Raw genomic sequence first — 12,312 nt, 5'->3', positions numbered from 1 at the left:
CAGGAACTGTTCCCCATCCTCCAGATGCGTGAAATGGAGGTGGGTAGTCAGGTGGTCAAACCTATCCCGGGACATCGTCCGTGGAAAAAGCTTGACACGAACGGTTGGATGGTGGGACCAGAAATCCCGGTAGCACAGAATCTTGTGAAACACCATGGTCACCCGCATACCAAAGTACGCCATCAGCTCCTCCTTGGACATGGGAGTCCACTTCCTCACGTGAGGGGAGACAGGAGGAGAGATCCTTGCATACCTAGAAGCAGACAAAAAGCAAACGTCAGTAACACAATTCCAAATTCAATAAACGGGTTAAATACACTCAAACTGTAATAATATAGGAGACAATAACAGTGAAAAATTACAAACTCACCTATTGGTCTCGCGGATGATGTGTCGAAGAGGATCGTCCGTGAAAAAAGACTGGAAGATCTCAAGGGGGCTGCTGGTTTCATCCAGGTCTGCCTTGACCCCAGGAGAACCAGCAAACCCGAACCTTTTTTGGGACGTTATCCCTCCTTCATCAAACGAAATTAGGAGTCCCAGGTTCGTTCCTCCGCCACACTTTGGTGGCGAAGGTGGACAAAGGCTCGTCACTTTCAAGGGTTGTGTCCGCCTGGCTGACATAGTCCAGCTCGTCCTCTGAGCTTGGACTATTATCATTGTCCTCTGCCCTGCGAGGAACGTATTCGTCCCTGCTACTCTCCCAGTCAGAGGAAAAGTCGGGGGACATCAGTCTTCGCGAGGCAGAGAAGGCAGGTCTTAGGCGTAACCCGGATGTTGATGGCTGAGGTTCATCAACATCGGAACAGGAGGAGGGGAGGAGGAGTGTTTGGCTCTTTCTCTTCGGAGCTATGTCGAGCGATTTTATGGGGGTCATTGACCTCCTTTTATACCCAAGGATTGCCCCAATTTCCTGCCAGTTGCCCGATAGCAACGTCATATCAAACTATGTGGAAGAAGTTGGCTAATCAGGTCAATGGAATGACGTATCCTGTGACATTGGTCTCACGTGATTTTACGTAAATGGTGATGTTTTGTCGAGACAAAACGTCATCATGATGACACATGCTGTGACGTCGGTCGCACGTGACTTCACGTAAATGAGCACGAGCGATTCACGTGACAAAACATCATGACGTCACACACGTGACGGGGAAACTCATGTAATTTCAGGTAAAATCTCTGCTTTTACCTATTTACTTTACCTGCAGCCCACTGTTGTTGGTGGTGCACGGCAAAGGCAGAAATTACGCAAGCATATAGTGTCAATAAACAATTATGTTTAAAGTCCTAAAATCACCTTATTTCAATTATATCTTGCCTTAGAACACTCCCGTACATCATTCTCCATCAACTTGAATATTTTCAGACATGTCACATGAGTGTGACACCCGTCGTTGACGATTTGCTGGTGAGTCGCACCGGTGTAACATACCGTCGTCACGCTCTATTTGCCGCGTCACACGGGTGTGTCACCCGTCGTCATTGGGTTAAGGAGGCAATGGAAAGCTAGAAATGGCAATATTAAACCAATTCATTATCCAAGTATTGTTTTTCAAGGAAGGTAATTGTACATACTTCTCCAAATTAAATTCTATTCAATATATTTTGTACATAATTTGTACTGTGGAGGAGTGCATGTTACTGGTGAATCAAGTGGAAATGCAATAGTGGGTACTGGTAAAGGTGATGAATTGGCGTGTTCTGGAAAACTAACAGTCATTGGTGAGAAGACTCACTCTAATGAAAAGCACTTTGATTTCAGATAAGTGGCTTACTTGGTGCAAGCAGTTTTAGCACTCTACCTGCCTCAGAATTATGCAACCGAAACCTCGTAGCTGTAACTGTGATTGATGATAATGGAAAGCCGAGACTGTGTAGGGCCGTCATCACAGGTAATGTTTTCTTGGAATTCCCCTCTTTCTTGCATGTCTTGTGACAGTCCTCCCTCATTTTTCTGCTTTTTTTTTTTTTTTTTATACAACATGACTTTATATCTAGCATTCTGTTTTATCTAGTTCTATGAATTGATTTGGCCTTTTTTCTTTTCTTTTCCTTACTTCCCACTACCTATGCTGTGTTGATAATCTTAAGTGAATTATGCAATAAGGCCAAATGGGCAGGAAAAAAGTGTAACCTGACTGACCCTAATTTGAGGGCCACACTCAAAGAATACTTGATTTTTATACAAATTCTGTATTGAAGACCTATGGTTAGATATGAAATATGTTTATTTGGTTATATATTTTCTGTCAGACAACTTGTTGATTTATAGTATTTTTTATTATTGATTATAATTACATTAACAGTTTTGTATGTTAAGAATAACGAAAGGTAAAGCAAAAGAAAATATATAGTTCATATCAATTATTACTATCCACATCTTGATATTGATCAGATTTTCTTCACACACGTTCAATGACTATCTGTACATTTGCTGATGTAGATATTGTATCTTTACAGATATGAGTGAAGTGCCTAAAGGTTATCTAAGGGTTCTACTAGTTGATGAATGCTGTCCTGACATCCAAGTTAGGTTAAGCCACCTATACTATTGCCCCAACCATGTGTCTGCAGCTAAATATCCTCCATCTTGCCAGCAATTTGTGCTTGCTGATGTGATGCCAGTTGAGGATCAATTGGCTGAGGCTGAGAAATGGCTTAAGTGCATGTTGCTCAACAAGACAGTTGATGCAGTTTTTGAGAGGCACCCAGATGGAACCAGCTACATATGCCCTCTTGATCATCAGAAGCTCCCATTAGTCTTCAGTATGCTGGTGGCAGGTCTTGCTAAGATGTCTACAAAACCCCTCATCAGTGTAGGTGCACTGACTGGGAATAGCAATGTAAAAGTGGAAAGTAAAGCAGAGAACCCTGCCCTTCCTCCTCCAAGGGCTGCCTATTCACAGTGGAAGATGCCATTGGGCATAAAAGAGGAAGCATATGTCACTACTGTTGAGAAGGGGCCGTGGAAGTTTTGCCTCCAGTTCTGGCGACAGAAGGAGCAAATCTCCTCATTGAGGGACAAGCTGAAGATTCTTGTTCTGACAGGGAAGCTCTTGAAAGGCAGCTTTGATATTGGAGATGCAGTTGTCTGCCCAAACAAAATTCATGGGGGCCATAGCAGAGCCCTCATCACAAACAAACTCAAAGACAAGATGTATTCTGTGTATTATGTTGATGAAGGCAACAAAGCCCTGTTGAATGAGAAAGACCTGTGGTTGCTCCCAGAGGGAATGGCCAAGATTCCACTGCTAGTGTATAGGTGTTGTCTAGATGGGTTGTCCTTTTCCGAAGATAAGGACATCTCTAACAGGTTTGAGGTGCTGGTAAAAGAGAGGAAACTTGTGGCTAGTCTTGTGAAGATTGGCAAGGATGTTCCAACAACAGTGAAGCTATTCACCAGTGGGAATAATTCTCTATTGGATTTAATAACTTGCAGTTACAAGCAAGAGGTCCTACTCGACAGTTCCCTGGTCAACATTTCATACATTGATGAAGAGAGTGCTGTCCTGTACCTTATGTTGTGTGAAAATGAAGAAATGCTCAGCAAAATCCACCAAAGTGTTCAGGAAGCTGCAAAGGTTGCAGGCCCCCTTCAATATCCAGAGAAGCAGCAGTCATGTCTTGCACTTTTTCCAGATGATGAATGCTGGTACAGGGCTACTGTCCTCAATTCAGCAGACTCTATTCATGTATGTGGTAATGACTTTTAAACATTGTTAAACTTGTGATGATGTTTTTGGAAAAATCTGAAAAAGAAATAGTATTCTTGAATTGAGTTTTAATATTTGAAAATTTTAGTCATGTATTTTTTTGTGCAGATATCTTGATTAGTTCTCGTGATAATTTTGCTTTAATCCTTTCCTCCTATTCATCTTCCATCCCCTTTCCCATCCTCCCCTTCCTTGATTTTTGTCTTCTTTCCTCCTCTTCCGTCCCCTCTTCCCTTTCCTTCTCTTTTCCCTCCCTCTCCAGTACCATCACCCACTTTCTTACTCTTCCTTCTCTTTTCTTAATTCCTTCTATTTATTATTCTTATTCACATCTACGCCATTTCTTATCTCCATTACCCTCGACTTTTCGCCTGGACTTTACAAAATAGAGATCGTACATTTTATTCTGCCGTTCCACCTTTCACAGATCAGATATGTTGACTATGGCAATGAATCAAGTCTTCCTAGAAATTCCTTGAGAGCCATACACTGCTCCATAGTGGAGTTGGCTCCCTCTCAGGCACTGCCCTGCATACTCCATGAGGTGGACCAGAAGCCGCTGTCATTGGAAGATATCAACGAGGTAAATGGCAGTGGTTATTTACTTTGCATATTAAGTAATTAATTAATTTTTTTATTATTTTTTTTTAGATCAAAAGAAAAGGTAGTCTTGGCTTTAATACTTTTTTTTTTAATTATTATATGATGTATTTAACCCATTCCCGACGGGGGATTTCTAGCCTAGAATGTCCAAATGCCGGGGCGTTCGAATTATTAGGCCTAAATCAATTGAATAGCTGGCACAATACTGTGCCGCCCAGCAACTGGGCTTTTGAATGCGCGGTACACATGCTGTACCACCCGTCCTGTGTGGGTTAATATGTATCATCTTCATATGTTTGATGTAGGCTTCCCAAGTAGGTTCTTTTGTAATATCTAGCAGATTCACTATTTTTAGCTGATATGGAATTATAGAATCCATTTCTTCTGAAACAAGAGCAAGAGACATAATTTAAGAAACAAAGATAAAAAATGTGCGTTAAAAGCCAAGAAACTTAATCATCTAAATTTATTTCACTTGTGTCTGTGATAGTAGCCGCTTGTGACTTTCAGGTGATATCTTATTACATTTTGATGAGTGTGGTACTCAAAGGAATCTGCAGTTTTTTTGTTTGTTTTTTTGCTGGGATTAAACCATTAGTGTATTGATAATCATGATGATAATTGAATAGTGTTAACCCATTGTGAACGGGGGATAGATTCACTTGCCCAGTCTTCAAGTTGGGTTTTATCTCAGAGCGAGGCAGCTTGAAGCAACAAAATTTGAATTTTCTCACTCTCTTTCAGTCACTTTTTATTAAACTAGAGCCATTTTTGTGTTTTATTTTTTTTATTTTTTATTTTTTTTGGTGTTTAGGACCTATATGTACCATATGACACTCTATCAATGCTTGAAGTTGACTAAAATTGTAGTATATGATCCATATTAGCTCATTATTTCTTTATACTCAGTGTGATGGAAGTATTGCTGTCTTATGGGAGGACAAAAAGCAACTTTTTTTTTTCGTATATTTGTGCTGTTATGAACGAATAAGAAACATAACTACCTACAATAAAAATAACATGAAGAGGTAGGGAAGAGGAAGGAATCCTGTGCTTGTGACTGTGAGTGCCACAGTAAAAGGCATCCATATTGGCACAGAAGCGCATTTTAGACACTGGGTATTATTTGAATCACCTTTTTCTTCTCGTTCTGCCTGCACATCCTTCATCGGCAGTACTTGAAAGCATGAGGTCATCAACTTGCTGTGTGCCATTGCTCTCTAAAGATAGTGCTTGTTAGAGACCATGGATGGGTGCCATTCAATGCTCTCTCTCCTGCTGGTGCTAGAAGAAAGTGGTGCCATCTAGGTTTTGGATGTTAGGTTTGCTTACTATTACATAATTATAGTAATTCTCTGCAATTGCCATCATCACCACTCCTTACTCATAGCACAATGAAATAGCAGTGTTCCAAAATCACCAAATATCATGTACGTCATGCTGCCTATTGTCAGGCCAAAGTTCCTGCGTCATGCATGTCATGATACCCGTTCGCAATGGGTTAATTGAACCATACAAAATTATGACATGTCCAACTGATGTCATTCTGAGATCATACTGCTGTGTTACAGCTATTACAGCATTGACTTTTATTTCACAAAAAAGAATTTGCACTTGCAAATTGTCAGGTACCAAAGAACAAATATTATTCTTTCCCAGCCTTAGTCCTTGAATGTATACCCCTTCCCAGGCATGATGGCTTTTCTCTTGTATTGCATGTTGAATTATACTCTTTAGGGATTCCAGAAACTAAGAACGGCTTTGTTCAGGCTTGATCATAAATGAGTCCTGGACTCTTTGTTCAACTGTTAATATCTAAAAGATTACTCTCTTTTAAACACAGATGCCTCAGTCATGAACTATATGGCCATACTTGAAGAGAAAGAGAAATACACAAGTATAGATATACAAATAGAACTTCAGACTATTCTTTTCTTTTACTACACACATCATATTCTAAAACAGTCATCCAATTAACCCATTCCCGATGGGCCCGGCGATAAGTGGAAACCCCCTACCCCGGGCCAATATTGCATCGGGAATGTCACATTGGTGTGACGCCCCGTCATCGGACATTTAACTGTGTCACACAGGTGTGACCCACCGTCATCATAGGGTTAAATCCCAGTTTATTGATTGTTGCTGTCTGGTCCCTGTGAACATCAGTTGGAGATGTTACTTTTTCATTGAATCTTTTATAATTGTGTGAAGTGGTCAAGTATCTAATGACATATATATTTTTTTCGTTCCAGGTGATTGATGAGACTATGTTTAAGGTTCAGGTTGTTGGCCGCAAGGAAATTCCAGTTATTGGAAGCGTTGGAGTGGTGGAGCTGATTGCTTATTCCAGCGAGGTCTCCCTCAACCAGCTCTTGCGGCACAAGAAGCAAACGGAGGAAAAGGAAATAAACAATAACACAAACAAACTTAGTGAGTTTTTTTGTTTTTTTCTTGATTAATATGGGTGGTTAAAAACCAGAGCACTTTTTCTCTTGATTACCCTATTATTCCTAGCTGTCTCTCAAATCTTTGTGTGGAGCATACACTTTATTTTGCTATTTATTTTGAAAAGAATTTCCTCTTCAGTCTTTGCATAAGGTGATTACTATGGTGGGTAACATTTTTATGTATTCTTCTGTAATGATCGTTACCTTTTCAGTCCACTTCATTTACAGTTCTAATTGATGTGTGGCTTTTTGGCAGGTTTCAGCTTAGGGGCAGTAATCTCCCGTATGCAACAGCGGCACACATCCAGTCCCTCCACCCCACCTCAGTTGGAGGTACAGCCACAACAGGAGCTTTTGCTGCAAGCTCAGCAGTCGCAGCTGCAGCAGAGATTGCCTTCTCAATATCAGCGCCATTACCATCAGCCTTACCATCATGAGAGAGAGCGCCGTTTCTACCAGGGTCGCTTCCACCAACAGCAACAACAGGAATACCCTTTAGATGCACAAAATACAAAGTACAAAGTGCCATGGCAACAGCAGCAGTATTACTCGCCCAGACAACATCAGAATACCTTTCAGCAGCACCGAAGTGAACTTTATCATGTCTCTTACCAGTCCAGCCAGGCAGACAATCGCACTGACCCCAAATTTTCAAAGGAGGTACCACTATGGCGACAGAAAGACCGGCTGATGCCTGGTGGCACAAAGAGTCACTCGAGCCATACAGAGAAGTATGAACAGCTGGAAAGAGTAAAACCTGCTGAAGGTTCCTTGAAGTTCTGCAGGTTGACGTGGGAGGCAGGTCTGTCGTGCTTTTATCTGGTACTGGAGGAGAGCGAGGAGTTCCTCAAGGTATGTTTTCTTTCCTACTATTTCCTCCTCTTTTTCTCCTTGCAAAGTTTCCTCCTTTGAGTTTCTGATCTGTCTACATACTGTCACTGGTGTTTTGAAAATCCTTGGTTAAATGACATTTCTTTGTTCCATGTCCAGAAGAATATTATGTTTTTATTCAGATTCTCTCTTTTTGCAGGCTTGTACTCAGAAGATGAGTGAGTTGTGCAACTATTCCAAAATAGAACCCTTCAAGTGTGGTTCATTGGTGGCCATAAAGGGCAAGGACACATGGCACAGAGCTCAAGTGACCCAGGTGCAGGGCAGCATGTTCAAGGTCCTCATGATTGATGTGGGGAAGGAGCAATGCCTTCAGTTGTATGAGGTGAAGAGGGATAGGGATTCAGTATATTAGAATTTTATTAGGAATCAGTGGCTTATTTATGATAAATGTATTTTCTTAATTATTTCTGAAGATTAACCTGTAATGCTGCTCCCACCGGGTAGATAATAAAAGCGCGCAGTGACTAATGAAATAGGTCAAAATCTTGCTGAGTAATTTGATGATAATCATGTGAAATGAAATAGCACAAAGAACCAACATAGACTAAGGTGAACAAACAAATGTATTCAAAATATTCTGTTCCCCCACAGTTGAAGCCCCTCCCAGAAACTCTAGCAAAAGTACCAGCCCAAGCAGTGAAGTGTCGTTTACAAAAGAGTAGCGGGAAGAGCCTGAGTCTAAAACCGTGTGATCGTCTTGCCAGCCTGATGAACACAAGGCTTGTGGCCCATTTCATCGGATGTGAAGATCATGTATGGAAGGTAATGTGTCTTCTGTGGTTGCCTTCTAGACGGGGATTAGTGTTTTGTCAACTCGAATGCATAAGCCAAACGCCTCGAGATTCTCGGATGCACAAGCCGTGAGCCTGGGCTGCCCGCTCGCTCAACCCGAGTGCCGGGCTTGCCCTCATATCTCGTCCCGGGCCTCTGTCTACACCATTCCTTGAATTTTATCTGTCGCTAAACCAATGCAGATGGTTGTCATGACATACATTACTCTAAGGGATTTTGGCCTAATGATTCAAGACATATGTGACAACAGTTTTTGTGGTGTATTTGATGTTAAAGGAGTGTTTCCTTATTATACTGAGTAATGACTCCATTTAGTGATTATGACAGTTGCAGTTATAAACACTGTGATTGTTGTGTAATAGTCACCAAAATAGGTTTAGTATAACCCATTGATGACGAGGCAGTTTTGCCTCCAATCTATCTAAATGCCAGGGTATTTCAAGCACATAGGCCTGATACCTTGGGCTATTCACCCGCTCTGGCCATGGCAGACTGCTACATGTCAGATCATCCAGTGTACCAGCCATAAGAAAAGCCATGGTATGATATTTTGTCCTCTGCAGTAAGAACTGTCATCACATGACATGATATCTTGTCACCCAATGTTAATGGGTTAATATCCCAAACATAGATGACACCACTCTCCCCTAGCACCAGCAGGAAGGAAAGCCTTGAAGGCCACCCATCCACAGGCTTTACCGAGTGCCAGCTTTAGAGAGCAACAACATACAAGATGCCAATCTGCAGGCAGAATAAGGTGATTCAGACCATGTGCAGCATCTGCAGTGTGCCCTTGTGTCAATATGGCTTCTTTGTGCTGTCATAGTTAGTCAAAGCATAGTTCTCCTTCCTCTTCCCCATCTCTTCATGCTATTTTTATTGGGATGGTTATTTGGACAATTACTAGTATTGTAAGGAGTGAATGAAAGAGAGCGTGAGTGTTAGCAATTTATAAAACCCATCTGTCCAGGTGGGATAAGTGCCTGCCCTTGGGTCCAGGCAAGCAAATCTATCCCCATCTGCACTGGATTAACCCATTGCAGACGGAGATAAATTTGCTTGCCCAGCCTCCAGGATAGATTTTATTTTAGAGAGAGACCACTTGAAGCAATATAATTTGAAGCATCCAAATCTCTTTTAGTCATTCATTGTAAAACTAGAGCGGTTTTTGTTTTTTATTTTTTTGTGTGTTTTATTGAGTTTAGAGACTTACATGTGCCGTATGACAGGCTCTATCAGTGCTGCAGTTGACTAAAATTGTAGTATGTTATCCATATTAGCTCATTATTTTCTTTATACTCAATGTGATAGAAGTATTGCTGTTTTATGGGAGGACAAAAGGCAACTTTATTTTTTCGTATTTTTGTGCTGTCATGAACGAATACGAAACATATAACCACCTACAATAAAGATAACAAGAAGAGGTAGGGAAGAGCAATGAAACCTGTGCTTGTGACTGTGAGTGCCACAGTGAAAGACATCCATATTGGCACAGGAGCACATTTTAGACACTGGGTATGGATTGAGTCACCTTCCTCTTCTCGTTCTGCCTGCACATCCTTCATCGGCGGTACTTTAGAGCAAGGGTTCATCAACTTAGTGTGTGCCATCGCTCCATAGAGACAGTGCATGCTAGAGACCGTGGATGGGTGCCATTCAAGGCTCTCTCACCTGCTGGTGCTAGAAAAAAGTGGTGCCATCTAGGTTTTGGACGTTAAGCTTGCACGATATTACGGTAATTATAGTAATTAGGACTGCAGTAGCCATCATCACTCATTCCTTTTTCATAGCAAAATAAAATAGCATAGTGATCCAAAATCCCCGAACGTCGTGTACGTCATGACGCCCGTCGTCAGGCCAAAGCTCCTACGTCATGTATGTCATGACACCCGTACGCAATGGGTTAATGTGAATGCTCTCCTCACTCAGGTCAACCTTTACGTAGAAGCAATACTTGATGGATCAGACCTGAGTCAAGCCAAGCAACTATCTACTCAGTACCAGACCCAAAAGTAAGCATTTTTTTTGTAGTAGTAGTAGTAGTAGTAGTGGTGGTGGTGGTGGTGGTGGTGGTGGTGGTGGTGGTGGTGGTGGTGGTGGTAGTGGTAGTACAAGTAGTACTGCAAAAACTTGAAGATGTTCTTGAAGATTAAATTTCTTCCAATCTTTCCATCCCTTTTTTTTTTCCTCTCTTCTCTTCTCTTGTCTTCTCTTCTCTTCTCTTCTCTTCTCTTGTCTTCTCTTCTCTTGTCTTCTCTTCTCTTGTCTTCTCTTCTCTTGTCTTGTCTTCTCTTCTCTTGTCTTCTCTTGTCTTGTCTTGTCTTCTCTTCTCTTGTCTTCTCTTGTCTTGTCTTGTCTTCTCTTCTCTTGTCTTCTCTTCTCTTGTCTTCTCTTCTCTTGTCTTCTCTTCTCTTGTCTTCTCTTCTCTTGTCTTCTCTTCTCTTGTCTTCTCTTCTCTTCTCTTCTCTTCTCTTCTCTTCTCTTCTCTTCTCTTCTCTTCTCTTCTCTTCTCTTCTCTTCTCTTCTCTTCTCCATCTACCCATCCATTATGTTTTATTGCTTTGTGTTCTTTGTCATATTATTTTGTAATCAAATAAGAATTTGATTTCTGCAAAGTTATTTGGACACTATATGGTTGAAAGCTGATATTGGGAGCCTTGTTATTAGGAAGAAGGGTGAGGGGAAATATATCTAATTGTGAAATGGGCTTACACAATACATGCAACATGAGGAAATTATATGTATATGTATATTTAAGAAATGTTTTTGGACACAAAATTCTCTTTTAGGTAGAATATTTGTGTCCTTTACTTTAATAGTTCAGTACATAGATTATTAGAAGTATTATCTAACAATTTATCTCTTCCAGTGGGAGTCTTAGGCCTGCCACCAGCAGAGGAACAATCAATGCTGAAACCAATGTTGATCCTCCGCTCCCATACTCTAAGAGAGATGTCATCGGAGGCAAGAAGCTGTCAGACATTCCTGTAAGCCATGGCAAGGATCTAGGCATCACTGATATCCTCTGTTCAGCCACACATGACACATCTGAGGAACCGCTGAAGCCCTTCTCTCCCAATGACACGAATGACATGGAGACGGGAGGACCTTTCACATCTACAACCTGCTTAGATCTACCAAGTAACTCAATCTCACCTTCAGCCATTCCACTTGAGGACACGGCATCGAGCGATGACTCCCGCTCGACAGTGAGACATAATGTCTCGGCAATTGAGCACAGAGACTTGGATCGTCCTGGAGCCGAGGCGGGTATCAGTGCCCCCGTAAACATTGTACCAAATGACCCAGTGACAGAAGCTACAGTGCCCAAGCCCAGTATAGAGACCTGTGGAGGTGGTGTGGCTAGTGCAGTGCAGTATGTTGCATCACACAGTGCAGACATGGTAATCAGTGCAGCCCTTGCAACACATGCTCATTCCCACATAAAATCTGAAGGCCTTTCAAAGGACAACACTGCTGCCAGTGAGTCTCTTCTTTGGGACAGTAGGTATGGGGGCTTGGAGGGCAATGGTAAATGTGATAAAAATCCTACATCTGATGGTGCTTTAAAAGTAGAGGCTCCTGCTAATGAGTCTCTTCTCTGGGACAGCAGGTATGGGGGCCTTAATTCTGATAGTAAACTCGAAGGTGGAGGTGCTAAATTTGAAAATCCTTGTGCTGAAAAAACTAGTAATGAGTCGCTCCTCTGGGACAGCCGGCGTGGAGGCCTGTGTACTAAAGTGAATGCTAGTGAAAATAAAAAGACGGACAAAAGTGCTAGTCCTTCTGAAGGGAATACAGGATCAGCTACAGAGCAGTCACTTCTTTGGGACAGCCGGTATGGAGGCCTTAATTCTAGT

The 12,312-nt window shown here is 41.7% G+C and overlaps 1 protein-coding gene across 1 annotated transcript in view; it reads left to right on the top strand.

The window, feature by feature from the left end:
• Window positions 1-12,312, top strand: part of LOC122266369 (uncharacterized) — a 65,854-nt gene that overhangs the window by 42,644 nt on the left and 10,898 nt on the right. The window contains exons 2-10 of the mRNA XM_086544501.1: window positions 1,766-1,895; window positions 2,464-3,695; window positions 4,144-4,299; window positions 6,572-6,749; window positions 7,023-7,618; window positions 7,797-7,982; window positions 8,252-8,422; window positions 10,382-10,464; window positions 11,322-12,312. The exon at window positions 11,322-12,312 is cut by the window's right edge and continues 1,080 nt beyond it. Coding sequence (XP_086400627.1) covers window positions 1,766-1,895; window positions 2,464-3,695; window positions 4,144-4,299; window positions 6,572-6,749; window positions 7,023-7,618; window positions 7,797-7,982; window positions 8,252-8,422; window positions 10,382-10,464; window positions 11,322-12,312 — 3,723 coding nt within the window. The remainder of the gene's footprint in view (window positions 1-1,765; window positions 1,896-2,463; window positions 3,696-4,143; window positions 4,300-6,571; window positions 6,750-7,022; window positions 7,619-7,796; window positions 7,983-8,251; window positions 8,423-10,381; window positions 10,465-11,321) is intronic.

The sequence above is a fragment of the Penaeus japonicus genome, unplaced genomic scaffold (genome assembly GCF_977035675.1).
Source record: "Penaeus japonicus unplaced genomic scaffold, GWHDUDI00000001_assembly GWHDUDI00000002, whole genome shotgun sequence".
Classification (NCBI taxonomy): domain Eukaryota; kingdom Metazoa; phylum Arthropoda; class Malacostraca; order Decapoda; family Penaeidae; genus Penaeus; species Penaeus japonicus.
This window is presented reverse-complemented; position numbering and strand designations above follow the sequence as displayed.